The 17,872-nt window shown below is 39.9% G+C and overlaps 1 protein-coding gene across 1 annotated transcript in view; it reads right to left on the bottom strand.

Annotated features, from left to right (window-relative positions):
• Positions 1 to 117: 117 nt before the first annotated feature.
• LOC105691327 (synapsin) overlaps positions 118 to 17,872 on the bottom strand; it is a gene marked incomplete at its 5' end in the record, with an annotated part of 93,613 nt that continues 75,858 nt past the window's right edge. Inside the window, 4 exons of the mRNA XM_012409728.3 lie at positions 118 to 9,097; positions 10,736 to 10,982; positions 11,167 to 11,431; positions 12,950 to 13,155. Coding sequence (XP_012265151.3) covers positions 8,919 to 9,097; positions 10,736 to 10,982; positions 11,167 to 11,431; positions 12,950 to 13,155 — 897 coding nt within the window. The remainder of the gene's footprint in view (positions 9,098 to 10,735; positions 10,983 to 11,166; positions 11,432 to 12,949; positions 13,156 to 17,872) is intronic.

Below are 17,872 nucleotides of genomic sequence, written 5' to 3'. Positions count from 1 at the left end.
CCTCACTTAGGACGTAATAATTCAAAGTTGGTCACGTGATAATTCCATTGGAAAATCGGAAGGTAAAAATTCGACCTTTTGGATGATCGTGATCAATAACTGATAAAAAATAATCGATTAGACTTACTTATATATTTATTATTACAGATTAGTTTAATGCAATATAATAAGTTAACCATAGTTTAACAGATTCTCTAGAGGGCACTCTGAATACACCGTGCCCTATCTCTAACGAGGGTTCAAGGGTTTTTTTTCATCATTGTTACAGTAGTTTCTGACAGGTAATCCCAGGTAACGTCTTTACGTTGCTTAAGTTTTTACGTTTTTTTTTTTCATTTTTTTTGTTTTTTTTTTTTTAATCATTTTCTTCTTAATCTTCACAAGACACAGTTGCACTTGTGTCCATTTTGCCTACAGACAGTTATCAGAAAACATTATACGTACAGAGATTACTATACATATATGATTGTAATACATAGTATTATCGTAATATCCATATTATCGTAACATTATCGTGATTTTAATATGATAATTATTGTTAAATATTGTAATAACTTTTTCGGTACGTTTTATCCTCAGTTACATTAACTGACACCGTCTTAAATTTTCTAATTATAATTAATATAATCGTAACGTAAACATATATAACTCGTATAATTAACTTAACACACCTACGGGTATAGAGCTTATAACTACCACAATGACTAGGAAACATTCGAAATGTTTTGTAATCAATTATGGCGATCGTAATAATTCACATCCGATTACCAAATTACTTCCCGATGTTAAGTTGATCGTTCTACGCGTCGTTAAATTTTTCATGTTATCGAGGCTACTCTCCGCATTCCTCCGTAAAAAAGATCCGGTATAGTCCCCGACGATACACCAATAGATATCGATGAATAAAATCGTCGATGACCAATTTGTCTCGCCTGGAAACCACCGCGGTATATTTTCTTCATCGTCGGTGCAGCCGGGCCGGAGCGTACCGATGGTACTTCAACGTTTCCTCCCTTAATTGGGGGTCGAAAAATAATCGTTTCGCTATTGTTACGGACCGCCTCGAACTCGGGCGCGTTTCTGTCTGTAACAATGACGGAAACAAAAACTTCCGGCTCATGTCAAAGCGAATGAAAACGACTCGCGCCCTGACGCCATTTTTCACCGACGAATGTTCACCCGCAAGGGCAACGATAACATACGCTGCAGTTTCCATAACCGATACACCGGAAACCCCGTCGCAAGAAATTTGTACCACGTTCGTTACAAATGATCAGGGCAATCTGACACAAAAGTTTTAAGCGCTCTAATTTGGCCGAACGTTTTTCATAGATTTTTCGATGGTGGTATCGATAATTTGGGAATTAATCGCCAGATTACCGAATTCACGAATTCAATCGTGTTGTTTAAAAACATTTGGAGAATCGAAGAGCAAAATATATACTCCTTGATTCCCAGACCGTAAACCAAGTGTAAAAATTGCCGTTCAGGAGTTCTGATGCACGAATAACTAACGAGTTAATTTCTTACGGTGGTGTAACTTTTTCACGAGAAGACCGCGTACAGTGTACCTTTCTCAGATTTCTAGCTCGTGACAGTTACGACGACGTGTAGCTAAAGGGGTATGCATCGTGTCTGCATTACATGCGGCAGTAGCTTTCAGTAATTTGTTCTTTCGTTTCACGTTTCAAGATCTTGTTCTAGAATCGCCCTCGATCGGTATTTTCCTACTGTAATATAATATATGTTTATACGTATTCCTTATGTCACTAATTTTAGAGTCTTTCCAAACTCTGATAATCCTTAATAATAACGATGACAGATAGAACTCGCATTTTATGTATGATTTAATCTTTCTGTGTTGTCCTTGGTGTGGTTATACTTACATGTATTATATTTATTCATATATATATATATATTTATTGATAATTTTATATATAATATTTATATATTCATTTATTTATTCATTTATACTATATAATATATATATATATATATTATGTTATATGAGATAAACAATCGCATTTTTTGTGCAGACTATCCTAAGCACGACCGCGACTCGGGCTCCAGTTTTACGTCACTCGAACCCGCGTCGTGGGTTCGTTGTCACCTCAATTGCTACCATTCGTTAATTAACATTAATGTTGTTGTTATATTTTAGTTCTTAACATACCAACTAATTATGATCTAGTCGTGAATTCTCCTTATCTTCTTACAGCTTACGATCAAACCTATTTTATATATTTACTCCTAATCTCTTAACACTTAAATATATTTAAACCTCCGCACGCCTCTCACGTGCAAGTTTTATTTCTATATCATTGAGTATGTAATACCTTAGGACACTTAGCTTACAATTATCTGACACTTACCGAATGGTTGGCTTAGGTTTCGTTTAAACTATAATGGTAACTATAGACATGCCTTCGGAGACAAACGTTATCGAATAAAACCGAAAGACGACGCTTGCGTCTCGATTGTTGCCGGAGATCGTAGCGTCGTGACGCCGATTCATTCAATAACCATTATACGGCTCCGATTAGTCGTCGAGTCGACGCCGTATATAATTACCGATCGTCGAACGAACCTTGATACGCTGGAGTTACGCACGATGTTAAGATGTTTACGCATCAAGATGCATCCACGGTCAGTTCATTTATAATAGACATGCTATATTGTCATAAACCCAAACTACGACGATTTTTACGCGCTATCTTCCAACGTTCAGCATTGCGAGTCGCATCGATTAAGGGGACAGGTAGCCCCTGCAGTACGTCTCGCTACGCTGAACGTCGGCCAACTATTTTTATCTATGGATCCATATAGGATACGATCGCCTAAATATCCAACTTACATATTTCTTATTTGTCGCTCCGATAATTTCTTTCTTTTTTTTTCTCTTCACTGCCTCACTTTTTCCCAACATTACAAATATCTATCAGCTAATTATTATTTTTCTTTTTTTATCCTCGCTTAAAATTAACGCGTTACAATTACTTGACCTTCTCATAGGACTTATGATTTATTTATATATTTTAATCACACTTACTTACTACAACATTTGCCCGAAAATAAAACAAAATAAAAAAGAGATGAGTCTGTATTATGATATTACGACTACACAGCATTGTTTTTTTTTTCGATTTTTTCTGAATAATTTTTTTTATCTCTTTTGATAGCTAAAAATTTCAAACTTTTGCCTTTCCTCTTTGCATGCCCAAAATGGGTTCCACTATATCGATATGATATTGCAATTTCTATATGGTGGAATTTCTACAGGCGCCGCAAAATATCCAAATTTTCAGAACCTATTTATTATACTCGCGGCAAAATGTATACGATCATCAGCAATATTTTGCATTGCATCTAAATACTATTTATATAATGTAAACGGATGATTATATAATTGAGTTATACATCATTATTAGACACTGCTGTAATCAGATAGCAATTATTTTTTTTTTAATTTTTTTTGGTTTTTTTTTTACCTTTTTTGTTTTATGTAATAGTTTTCCTTACTATTTCTTCATCGGCGCGACACTCTGACTAGATCGTAATGAAATAGACAATTATTATAACATTGACACATATCGTGATAGTATTGGGTAGCGTATTATCGTGTATACTGTTTTATTAGCTTAATGAATTATAGGTATGTGGATATCATATGTGGCTAGCACGCATTGAAATCAAGAAGGGAACGTACGGTATTCAGCACGATCCGCGCCTAAGCGCCTACGATTACTATTTTTTATTTTTCATCTTCATTAGTTTTTTTTTTTTTTTTTTGCTTTTTTTGCTTTTGATAATTTGAAATACTTCTTTCTTTTCATTATTATTCATTACTTATTTAGTTAGAGTATTTAGTTATTAGACAAGAGATACATACAGAGTATTATATGGGAATTGGGATGATCGGCCGGATCGTTTTTACTTCCACGTTACGTTACGTTGCTCACAATCGGTTGAAAAAATTGAAAACTCAAATCATCCCTCTCGATTTTCGACGTCTTCTCTTCTACACATTCGTACGTTATTGTGCAAAGTTTCTCATTGGAGGGAATACAAAAAAAAAATTACTATTTCCTTGGATAGTTGATTCAATACGCGTTTAAAATAGGCCTGTGCGTTATTCTGCTCTAGAAAGATAGGAAAATAGTTATCAAGTTTATTTTAAGCACGAAAGAAACGTGGAAGTACAATGCCCCTGGCCGATGCATATTTCGTATATGAGAAAAGATCAGAACGTTGCAACAGCCCACAACAACGGTCCACAATACTATAAGTGAAGCTACGGAGCATGTCTAAGATGTTTGGAGAAAAAAAAATTTTATTCGTTTTTCATGTATCATTCGATTTTATTTGTTTGAATTTTCTTCTTTTTACCCGATGATTATATCGATGATGGATTCTTTGTCGTGGCGCAGTCAATTATTGTTATCAACGTGAAGATCACGAAGCGCCACGTTATGAAAAAATGCTGTAGATATTTTTTTGCAGATACGAAAGTATTTTTCTCACCCAGACATAAATGAACCTGTGTCAATATTACTGATCTATTTACCGATATACTTTACTTTAACTACACTACTTGTTGAAGATGAATATACACGTATCTACTATTATGAAAAAATGAAACAACAATTGTGGTTCACGACACACAGACACAAAAAAAAAGGAGAAGAAAAAAGGAACGAACAATGAAAGAAGAACAAAAATTTAAGCGAAGTTGGGATTTAAGAGAGCTTGGAAAATAACGGAATTTCATTGTTCCTAGATTCTACCAGCTGTGTTATTTTATTTCGTTCTCGTCTTTATTGCGATTCATTCGATTCGTTAAGTCATTGGTGATTTTCTTTGTTCCGAGTTTAGTGTGTATGTTTCATTGAAACGGCTCGACGTCGACCGCTTTTCCTCAACGAGTTTGAAATTCGTCTTCGTATAATTAGGACTGCACAACTGCAGAATAGAATCGTTATCATCGTTCGATTTTTCTAACGATCTTTCCGCTGCTACGTTCGTTTTATTTCCTCATTTTTCTTTCCTACCTCACACTGCGACCGAATTTCAATCAATTACCTCGAGGGGGGTATAGCGCCTGGCGTCGCCTCGAATCGTCCGAATGGTGAATTTCCGTTACAAGTTTCTTCATTCGCATAGTTTTCAAGGTTTTTCGTTCAGTCTGACAATGAGTAAAAGTCGAGGTCCATGTCCTAAGAGTTTGCAGTCAAGTTAATCGTACTTTCTGTAATCATTATATTATTCAAGATTCAGTAATCTGGCTCATGGAACCATTTATTACTTGGAAAGACCGTCAGTTATATTTCCTATCTTACCTAGTGCCCGAAGACACCCCTGAGATTTTTCTTAACAATTAAACGTATTTTCCTGAACCGTTCGTCGTCATCGTAACTCGATGTATCTCTCGCTTTACATCGTTGGTGTTGTTCGTTTGTTAGTATTTTATTATAATCGTTATTTTCACGACCACCAATCCGGAATTTACTTGTCATCTTCTTCGTACACATCGTCTCAGCGTTTAGATCTTGGCTCAAAGAAGCTTTTACCTCAAGTATGGTTTTAAGTTACAGCCGAACCAGCCAATGTATGCAAATACGTGATTACATTCCGATAATGTATTCATCTCCTTCGCTTTATTGATATTATATGCCCTCTGCCACTGCGGGCTGCAGAAGCCGTACAACGCCGACACACTTTTGGGGCATGGGTATTAGAGGCGACGATAATTTTCCAATTCCACGCCTTAACACGCGCTCGATAATCGCGTTCTCCAATATTTTTCAAGATGAAATCCCCTTGAGCGGCGAATAAAATAATGTGCTGATTATGATATCACGTATATTATATTGTCGAATTCAATAGCGTCTGGCAGCTACATTTACCCGGAGCGACTAACAACTGCAGCTCTTTGAAGGCACCTCGTGAACTTTGTACTTCATTGAATCAATGGATTGCTTGCTGGGCTGACTTCTAGGCGCGGTCGTATCGACGATCACGAATAAGGGTGGGTATACTTATGTAATTGAGGGACAAACGGTGTGATACCTGGAGATTCAATCAACTATTGAACGAATTCATCTATAACCTCGCGAACGATCGATTGATCATCATATTCCATATCGGGTATAGAATTCTGGGGAGTTGCGGCACGATCGAGGCATTGAAAACGATTCTACATATATCGTCGTGTGAGCGGTTTTTATCATACTTCGCAACCGATACGCGCTGAGATTTTAATTTTAATATTTACTTAGTTTTTATCATCATTCATTCGTTTATTTTCATTTCATTTGCGTTTCTTTTCTTTTTTTTTTTTTGACATGCATATTTTTCAATAATTTATATTCTTGGTGCAGAATGTTTTGCAGAGGAATCGTACAATTTTAGCGTCACTTCCGGGTTCAAATGGATCGACGATCAGCTGTTCATTTTCGAATATTTTCTTTTCCAAAAACGCTTATTTGGTTGTTTTCATTATATTTTAGTGTTAAGGAATTATGCAATAAACTCGGCAGTTTCACTACGTGAATGTTGAAGAAGTGAACTTTTTTCGTAAATTTCATTGAGCCATGATCATATACGTTTGCGGTGTAACGATTTGCACTATCTATATATCCTACAATTTCCGATGTTCAAACCCTTAAACTATAACAGCTTAGTATCTCCAAATGGAAATTCAACGAGCAATTATTGTAAATTTGCAGACCATTAGAGTTTTCCTTCTTCCGTATGTACGAAAAAGTAACAACTGACGGAATGAGTCTTCGATGCCTGTACTTTTCTTGATGCACAGTAAAGTCTGTTGGATACACTTAATCTTAGCCGGTATTGCGACGACACTTGGACTTCCGCTACGCGAACGACCTGCTTTTTCTATTAGATCGAGATCGATTATTCTTGGCATAAACATCGTCCCAGCTTCATCTTTCCATCTTTTGTTGAGTACCACTCTCGCTCTTTATATCGACAAACCATAACCATAATTATACAATTTCTTAATTAAGCTTTTGCAGGGTATTTCGACACAAGTGTTTTATCGAGTACCAAAGTCGACGGAGTCGTCCTGTGCAGCATTTTTGACGACTCGAAGTCGAAAGATTGGAATGGTTTTGAATCTATAGAGTTATTGTCCCTTTGGTACTGAACAAAAAACTTTTCATACGTCATAAAATCTAGCGTTTCAAGAGTTTTTTTTTTTTTTTTTCGTCTTCTTTCAATTCGTTATAATTTTTCATCGATGTTGACGCAAATGTTCGTTATCTACATAATTACAGCCTACGTAATAATGACAGACCTTAATCTTTAAATATATATTTTTTTTATTCATTTTAGTTTATTTTATTTTATTTTATTTTTTTGCTCATTTTCTCGTCTTATACTCATTCGTTGGGTATTCTTTTCTATCGTGATGTTAAACTTTGTTTTTTTTCTCACTCCATTATCCAAATTCTTAAAAACTATTTGTGCGTTTAAGGTACGGGCTCCCATTTGGTAGAGCAGCTAAAGATATTATTTTCATCAATAATATCAATATCCAATTCGACCGGCTTCGAAATGTAATAATCAATCATCATACGTTAGCAATTTACACTGCCCTTCAATTGGAATACCTCGATCATTTTAACCTCATTCAATTATCCCTTTCATTTGAACAAAATATTGTAATCCTTGCTCCTTCTGTCCTTGCCTTTTACTGATGATTACTCAACTTCCGTCCAGTCCGCGGCAACTGAAGCTCAAATTTTGGTTGATTGTCCGGAAACGTAGTTGGACGCAACAAGTCGAATATTTTTAGGGGTCAATTAACACGGAGGCGTTTGTTTTTCGTCGAGAAATATAATTTTCAGGCAAATTATGCAGTAAGGCACTCCGATGCATTAACTTGTTTACTGGAATAATGAGTGCAAAATAATGATAAATAATCAGCTACGATGATGGAATTGAACGCAGATGTAAAAGGTTGAGTAAATTGGTCGAAATAATATTTCGAAACGTGCCTCACACCATTTCATTGGCGATTCCAAATAATCGGATATTGACCAATGTGAGCCAATTTATTACTCGATCATTGATTGCTTCAGTATTTAAAAAATGGGATAACTGTTCGCGGTCCTAATTGTGGAGCAATATAAAGCTAAAATTGATATTTTTTGTATTAAGAGAAAATCATTAAGAGATTTCAGGAAAAGAACAGAAACCAGAAACGTCGGGACATGTATTTCGACTCGCCACTACTCCAAAGTCTTACGTACGCTTTCAGCCAGCGCAGTGTACCGGTCGCTTTTACTATCCTATTCATTATAGTTCGCTATGAAATGGTCTGCAAATTTACAATTTCTAGCGTCTATAGTACTACCTGCAACGATTATATTCAAGCTCACGAGCAACAAATATAATTATCTCAGCGATTCGTTGAAAATTTCCGTAGTTTTATATTTTTATTTTTTGCTAACTGCAGCGCGAGGAAGGCGAAATCGCCCTTTTCTTATCATGCAATAACACGAAGAATGCCGTCAATTTTCCGAAGCGTACTTTAAACATTTTGCTTTACCTCGAATGTTGATTATTTTTATTACAGTTATTCACGACTGACGTTATAATTTGATTATTGATTTTTCCAAGTGTTCATTTTTTTTTCAATTTTAATTATTTTTTTTTCTCTCGTCGAAGCATCATCCAGATTACATCATTCGGATATTCCCGCTGCGAATTGATAAAAAAAACTACCGCCAACCCTTTGAAATAACTTAAAATATTGTCGATCATCTCGTTTGCATCTTTTCGGTTCCTTTCTGCATGACACTCTGTCATACGCGATGATTTCAATGATTAAGAGATGTGTTCTTTCGTTCTTCATATTTTTAGTTCCCCGATTACCTCACCGACGCCGTTTTACCTTACATATCACCGAATATTCCGGCAAACGTCTTGCGTAGATTTTTCATCGTGTCTTCGGTGTCCTCACCTTGGACTTGTGTTTGACTTCCCTGACGGTGAAACGGTACTCGAGATAAAGGAGGATCGTCTGGGCGTCGGCTAACCGACGGTGCGCTGCTCACCGTGCTTGACTGGGAAGCTGCCGGATAAAAGTACGTAATTAGTAATTACCACTTAACGAGCCTTGCTTGGCATAAACGACGCGTTTGAGTGATTCTCATCGAAATCTCATTTCATAACATTTGTTCGTCAAAAACATCTAGCCTCACACGTTGGGTCAAAACTTGACAGAATTTGCCTTACGTAATTTGTTTACAGTGAAAATTAAAATAATTACTAATTACAGAAAAAAAAACGCGATGATTCGATAATGTGTGATAGTAATTCTGTCCGTAACTGCGGAGAGATTAATGTTATTTCGGTGGAAATTTGCTAATCGTGAACAGGGCATGTATGTCTTCAGTTCAACTGTACCAGGTGAGCGTGTTATATGGGAAACTTTAGGTCGCCGCCAAGAGTAATTTCTACAACCCTTGGTGATCTTGGAGTTGGTCAGACCGTTGAAGCGTCCAAGTAGTTGCTCGCCGCGGCGATCCTTTTAGGACAACTCCGTGAACCCCGGTTAGCCAAGTTCTGTTTGTGTATAGATACCGTAATTGCATAGCTTTCTCCTATACTTGGGTGGCGAATAGCAGAATATAAGGCTAGGTAAGGTTCGAGGTATGTATGTATACCTTATAAACAACGTGCAACTGGTTTACTGTTTGCTCGCGGTAATATAAATAAACGGTCCCCCTATGTACTCTGGTATATATATATACACGCGGATCACCGCATCGGTATAATTTAATAAGTCTGATATATATCAGAAAATTTATAGTTCCGACCGAGCCTACGTCCTCAACTATAGGTATAGGTATGTGTACCTATAACATACATGTTCCAGAACGATTGACCGTTTATATGAAACCGATGGGCCGATACCTTCCCGGCAAAAGGCAATTACGTTTCATCGTAAACGCCGGTTAACCGTGCGGGATTAATTAAAATGCAATTTTCTATACAGATTTCTTAAACGAAAGATCGATATTACGTTCAGACGATCCAGTGAACACTTTTACATTATATTTTTCATTTGCAAGGTAACGAATTAGTTCTGTGATACAGTACCGAGTGAAACGACCGATAATCAGATTTCCCGAAACACAAATGTCTGACGTTCACTGTGGCGGTTGCCCACCTGTAAACTCCCATCTATAAGCAAACTAATTCAAGTGGGCTGCGATAATTATCTCGGTTAGACTAATTGTTAGTATGAATAATATCCTGGCATGTGAAATTAACGTACACGTACCCGATATGTACCTCTGCCTGATTTGTGGGTCTACATCACCGCGAACCCACGAACCCAAATGGAACTCCTCCCAAGTCATCGCGTCTTCGTCATAAATAATCAAAATTGTATCTCGATACGGCCGCGCGCAAGCTTCTCCTGTCTAACGACACAACAGTCCTCACCCTTTTTTCGTTCGATCGCACCGAGGGTAATTCGGACCAAGCGTACATCGATTTGACGACCGTTAATCGATTTTTAACCATCAAGAAATATCTCTGAGGAACCTGTGAATACAACTACATGTTCCCTCATCTTTCGCACGAGGGCATTGAAAGTCGGATAGAGCATCTACCTAATATTTGTGAAACCCGATCAAAGAACTTCTTTGACCACTCGAAGAATATATCTATCTACAGTGATCGGTGATGATCATGATCGTACCTTGAGAATCGCGACGCTGCAGTTGATGGTGGCTATCGGAAGTTGTGACATCGCCGGCAAGGGCTGTTGTTGAGCCCATAGATCCCACGCTTGCCATGCTCGTCATGGAGCTCATACTCCCGTGCGATCCCATCGTCGGAGGTAGTTGAGTCGGTCGTTCGTCGGCAGGACTCGTTGCCTGACTCGAGCTCGAAACCGAGCCCCTCGATGTTGTCTTAGTGAGCGCACTCGGCAATCGACAGCAGGCCTGTTCAAATAGGACACGATTGTGCAAAGGACTTTTGTATAACGCAAAAAACTACGTTGACGCGTTGACGTTGAATAATAATTTCCATCAAATACGTACAGCCGGTGTGTTTTACAGTATTTCTGAATGCTAACGTAAATACGCTGTACACATTGTCCGATCGGTAATTTCACATGAATCATACCTGCATCTTAGATGTAACTAGGTCGGCGATGTGGCGACGATCTTCCTCCTGAGAGTCGCCCATCAAAGACAACGCGCTGTCGTTAACCTCGATGATGTACTCGCGACCGTCCTTTCCAACGACCAATTCGATAGCGCAAATATCCAGCCCTCCGAAAAGTTGTGAAACTTGATCGACCCATGCGCGATACCGATCGATTACAGCCAGTTGTTCCAGCATAGCTGAACCGGTATTAGATTTCCAATTACCGCTGATACTTTTACGCCTGCCAAATTACGTTCGGAAGTTAAATCTCAGACATTCCAAGACATGAGAATAGAATATCTCGTTGAAACGAAAACTTTCAATATATTCAATTTCGGTCAATAAACAACAAAGTCAGCTTTCTCTGGAACACAACGCTTTACGGGTCTCCGTAACTCCGTGTTACATAAAACCGAAAAATAAAAAGGGAATAAAAGTTGGCACGTAAAGGTGGGCATGTTCGTATCACTCTGGCGTATGGGTATAATTAACGTTCTTCGAACGTATTTCGTAACGCTGTATAATAATGCCCTGTCGCGCGCAACCCATCTCGCTCCGAATGGATTTTCACGTGCAATGAAACGGTTCACAGGCTTCTTTCTAATTATTTAACCGCGCGATTTTTCTGCGCTCCGATATAATAATCTCCTCCCTCTTCGTTCCGATACCGATATTCTTTAGAAGCTGGTCTTAATTTTCGCCGGGTTGATTTGCCCGGTGTACGGCTTCCGCGCATTGCGGGCACTTGCCAAAAGAAGTTTGAAAGCCTGAATCTAACGGCTGTAACGTATATATATAAGGTTCGATACTTTGATACCTGCGGTATGAAGCTCCCTCTTAGAATCCGCATTGTTACAATAAATGACAATGAACGTGAATGGAATAAGAAACTGTATAGAGACGAAGAAGGACCCGATGAAAGGACGCCGATGAAGACCCCGGAGGATTTGATCCATTCGAAGGGGCCTGCAGACTCTTTGCCGCACTAGTTAGCCGTTATTATTATGCGATTCAAAGGTACGCGTCGTACCGTCGACGTGAAAAAGGGAGACAACCGTAACGAGCCCCGTGGTCTCCTCTCATTCCACGCCCATTCAACCGTTAACTGTATTAGAATTCGAACCGCTTGATTCACTCCCCCGGCGGCGTACGTGTACGCGCATAAACACCCTCCCTGAAAATCGTCCTCGTAAAGAGCCGTGAGTTCTCTCGGCGCAGGTATTTACCGCACGGTTAAAAGATATTCAACCCCCTGATCCGAGCCGTGCTCAAACCTTTATCGGATATTTTGATGCGGACGCAGAATAATTTTCATTCATACGACACATGATTCTTTGTACAAACCCATCTTTCTGGCTCCAGAGCTTTTATATTCGACGCCTACTCTGAAACGGAGGGAGTTTTTCGAGTCTATGACAGGGAGACGCTCAACCACCAACATTTTCGTTTGTCATTGATCGATCCGTGTCTCCTGATGAGTCTGACAGGGGATGGTTAACGACGTGAATGTATAGGTGTACGAGAGATGACGTAGCCGAGCCCTTTGACGCTTCTACTTATCGAATGCCTAGAGAATTTGTCAAGCTGATCGAACTCTCAATGGGCCGCCTTTGTATTCCGTACACCGTGTAGTTGTTTGCGCTTTTTACGGTCCGATCATTTTTCATATTCTTACTTCACACGTTTCTTAAATTCTTTTTACAGCATATAAATTCAACCTTGCTGACTTTTCACTCGCCGTCGGGATCGAACTACTCACATGAATGCTTTGTAGTTGTTTCCAATCTTCTGAAGGTGGACGTCGTATTTTGTATCGATGTAAGGTTCCGCCGTTGCATAGGTGTTCGACAAAGCAGCTAGGGATGCGAGATCTGAAAATTCTTGACTGGTTTCAGCGCGCGCTTTACCAACACCGCTGTGTGCGTGACCCAGCTTGACGACAACGGGATATTTCGAAGCGGTCACCTGGAACAGATTGTTAAAAAAGAGAACTCGTGTAGAAGCGAATTCCGAATAGAACTTAGGGCGATGGTAAAAATAGTGAATAAACGAGTAGAAAACATCCCTCGTGGAATGGAAGCTGGTGACGTTGCTGCGGATAAGCCGCAACGATATATTCCACGTTAACGAAGACCTCTCATCAGGTTGAAGTTTACACGTGTATCAGGAGAAACAACTTCCGCATGGCTCGTCGTTTGCTCGTTAAACCAACGTGAGTTCAAAGACAAGACTGGCGGCGAAGCAATCCCATAAGCGAAAGTTAATATCCGACCCCTGCAAAGATCTCGTCAGTTTTCACCTGAACCTCTCAGTAACACGACTCTTGATACGTGACGCGAACGGTGTATTGTAACGAAAGACCGTCTTACAGGTGTGAAATGTCTTCGTTCCGCGAGCGAATTTCATTTGCGTTTCAACGACTGTGACGAGTGAATAATTAAGTCTGCGCAAACATGACGCCGTATTGCTGATAGTGGGATTTTTTCGTCAATCAGCCCATTTGTTATATATTAAAAAAATCATCAGTTGTTGATCTAACGATCGTTCGTGTGGTAACATTCGTACCGATTGTGGGTAAAATTGGTTGAAATTCGGTTGCTTTTTTTCGGGGTGATTCCGCTGTAACTGACGCCGCACTGAAACAGAACCACCCGGTATACCGAAATGCACGTGATCGTACGAATCGGCCTCATCTTCTTCAGCCTTGCTCGGTCATGTCCATAATCGATCAGGTGATTATCTGAGTGTAATAAACTGCCCGTTGACACGATGGGCAACGTTGATTGGCGCATCTGTCCCGAACGCCACTATACGTCTGCTCGTTGTTCGGAACGAAAGGAATTAATTAGTCCGGTACTCGCCTGAGGAATATCTCGTAAATAAATGGATTGACAAGACGCGATTACAGAGCTCCGTATACGGCGTATGTGGATACCTCATATTCAGGTCGAGGTATTTGCTTTTTTAGTATTCCGTTTTTTTTCTTCAAATTTTACTTCACTTTTTCTTCTCGGCGGTTAATTTGCAATCAAGATTATACGGCCGCGTGGCTGCCAGGGTGGCTCGATGTCTTGTCTTTACCGCCTTTCAATCACGTCTTATTTGCTTCCATAAGCTGGATTCGAGATCTCCTTCGTTTCGAGCGAGAATCACCGGATGTTCTAGCTACTCGCTGTGATTTATACCCTCGTGTTCGTCAAGCTCTTGCTGACGCACCCTAACGAACATCCTCTTCAAGCTCGTGAATAATTAGGTGAGGTAGAAAAGCACGAGGGGGTGGTCTTGAAACTTTGCGAAACTCGCATATAGTTTCCAAAATTTTCAAGTACTAGCTACTTACAACTTGTTAGTTATAGCTACGGCTGGTGTCAATTTACACGTGCTTTACACTAACGCCAAAACTACCTCCGTATAGATTCCGTTTCCATGTATAATAGATTGAAAACTTTTTTTCTCTTACCCTCCACTTGCGGGGCATGAGTTGGAGACGGAAAACAAAAGAAATAAAAAAAAACTTCATCGGCTGGTACATACCAGCTATTTCGATCATCTACTCGAAAGTTTTACTTCCATTGATTTTGTGATTTCATTACTCTTATCCTCAAGCTTGACGAAAAATCTTAGCCACGTTATCTGGTCGATAAAAGTAGATTCTTTCGGAGCATCGCGTGTAGCGAGTGTGTACAGCCCATCTACAAGTTCAGAGGTACAAATTAGACTGTATGTTTGCTTATCAATTGTCCGCGGGACCGGGTTAAGCCTTATTCGTACCGTAGGTATCGTTGAAGAATGAAGTTTCGCTCTTGGTAAGCTCATTGCGTATTTATACCATTGTGCTTCAGCGCGGGTCTACCGTATTATAGAAATTCCGTAGAAAGAGGAAACTCTGTCCGTATTGAGCCTTCATCTTTGTGACAAGAACTGAATTTATATGATCATTGTAGATACACGCAAAAAACAAATACGTGAACCGGCGGTGATGTCTTCAGGTTGAAGTTGAAATGTATAATTCTCTCTTCGAGTCTCAGTACTTGTTTCTACACACAACGAGCAGAGTCGCGCATTAGTAGAACGCGGTATGACCTGGTGCGGAAGAACGAATAATTCCCAACCGATGCGGAGGACTGCTGGAGACAGCTGGTGTAATCAGCGACGAAAAAAATCTCAGATGAAAGATACTGCAATACATATAAATAGCTTATCGGAAGTTCGCAGTGCGGCTATCTTATCCGCAGTAAAAAAATCGATCGAACAATTCAACCGTATATAAAGGCTGCTGAATTTGTTGAAAACTCGCCCGTGCGAACGATATAAATAATAATAAAATTATATCAACGGTGTTCCGTACCGATGGGGAGAAAGAAAAATGTGAAAAATCTTCTCAAGTTTCTAATTTGGGATTCCCGAACATTCGTCACCTGATTGTGGCAATTTTCTCCAATTTTACCGTACTATGGATTCGCGATCACAGCCGACGTTTTACCGGATTATCAGCGCGATACGTATAGATGTGATTGTGTAAGGATAACTCGATTTATCCTTACTTTTATCAGGACAAGAATTACAGCGAACTGCTGGCAGACAGCGCCTACACATTTGAGAACACAACCGGTGACTCGGAAAACCTGCATTGACTGCCCACAACTACCTAGATCTGGAAGCTGTAACAGCTCCCTAGGGATCAGAAGCGTGCTAACCAGCACGAATTCTTACAGGCGTTTCGCTCGAGGCGTGGCTCATGCTCCGTTTTGGAAATCGTCGTTTCAACATTTCACACCGGAATTCAGCATTCGACGAACCTCTTTTCGCGTCTTGTGTGCAGCTGTGGATGGTAAGAAAAAAAAATAAAAAAATAAAAAAAGAGAGAGAGAAAGAAATTTTTTTCTTTCAACGACCAGCGAAGTTATTCACGGAAACAAGACTGGAAGTCCGGATGCCTACGTGATTCGTGGGTTGATCTGGGGGTAGATATGAAAAGACTAGCGGATGCGGGTATATATGTAGGACGGAGTCAGAAACCGGCCTTTGTCGACTCGTTCGAGTCGAGTCGTGACTTTGGTATGGAAGACCGTCTTCGCGGATGACCGCCTAGTTCCAAAGAAATGGCGTACATCGACTCACGTATCTACGGTACGGTAAAACTTTAAAGCACCGAACGAAAGTAAGACGGAGAGAATTCCGATACATGTATGGGGTAAAAATTGATCGCTGTACAGAGCCGTCTCTAATGGACGGTGTTAAAGTCTTCCACGTGAACTACGGTAACTGCAGGCGTGCTCAATGCCCCGCGACGATCTTTCGGTAGGAACTTCTTATCGATTCGAGCTAGTTGGCGCAATGTTGGTCGTAGGGTCGGGTGAAAATTGAGTTTTCATAAGATGTACTTTGTACCGTAAACTGGGATACGGAAAAAAGTTAGATCGTAAACGGTTGCGGGTTCCACGGGTCAGAGGGTATGAATTTAGCTCGTGCGCGCGAGTTCCGGGCGCTTTTGACCTGCATCACGTTTGATTTCGTTTTCTTAATTTCTTTTGAGAAAGCAAATTTCACGCACGCCGCAGCGACGAGTCAAGGTGTAAGGTAAGACTTCTGGTAGTCGTTGATTTTTTTATTTCTTCTTCGTGGCAAAGAAGACGAATGAAACCGATAGAAACGAAGCGCTTTTTTCCACCTTATCTGCCTCCGTGTTGTTTATTAGCATCGTGCCGCTAGCTGGTGAAATCGTCGGCAGGTCTCTCGAACGGACGTTCAAGAGAGCCGCCGACGATTCTGCTACGCTTGTCCCGAAACGACTATGGCGTGATCCCCCTGTGCCTGTCGGACACCAGAAGTCACTTTGAATAGTTGCTGACAACGCCCCGTTACACATCCATAATATACCTGGACTGTATCTACATCTACCGCTGCCGTTGCCGCCCGCGCCTCTGTCTCTGCTCTCGGTACTGCATACGTCGGGGTGAAAATTTCACGAAGTAAATCACGATAGTCGTGGAATTCATCTCTGACCCGTTTAATCCGTGCATGCAGGCGCGGATGATTAATAACGGGGAATAGGTTCTGAGCTCCTATGCGGCGCAGGGGTCACGCGAATGCGAACTCGATATAGAAACTCATCCCCTCGTGATCGCACGCGATCCACTGATCAAGAAAATTAGCCGTTTTAACGAAATCACGTGACCTCGATCGTTAGGAGTCTAAACCACGTGAGGCGCGTTGATGAATTTGAGAGGTAACGCGACTCTGGGATTATTGATCGATTATTATTTCTTTTTTTTTCTTTCTTGGCTTGAAAAATAGCTGAAAATTTTTTTTAAAAAATAACATCCAGTTAGTCTCGTAATGAAAAAATCTTTGTTAAAAAGTTCTATTTTCGATTCTACCACGATGCCTCGGAGCGCACGCTAAATATTGTGAACTACTCACGCGGCGCGCTCGTAAAACTTCTAACTCGTTTTTCTCGAAACTACATTTTTCAAACTGGGATCAGGACGGATTATTGAGGACACCCTTGCACGGATTAATTTAAAAGCTGGGCAGTAGCTTCTATACGTAGCCCTTTTTTTATTTGATTTGGTTTTTTTTTTTCATACACAATTTACTGCTAATTGTTTGGCTAAAAATCGATTAATTTTTCCCAAAAGTGCGCAATTTCCACAAAATTTGATTTAAAAAAAGAATCCCT

This window comes from Athalia rosae, chromosome 1 (assembly GCF_917208135.1).
Source record: "Athalia rosae chromosome 1, iyAthRosa1.1, whole genome shotgun sequence".
Lineage (NCBI taxonomy): Eukaryota > Metazoa > Arthropoda > Insecta > Hymenoptera > Athaliidae > Athalia > Athalia rosae.
Note: the sequence above shows the minus strand (reverse complement) of the source record. Positions and strands in the feature narration are given on the sequence as shown.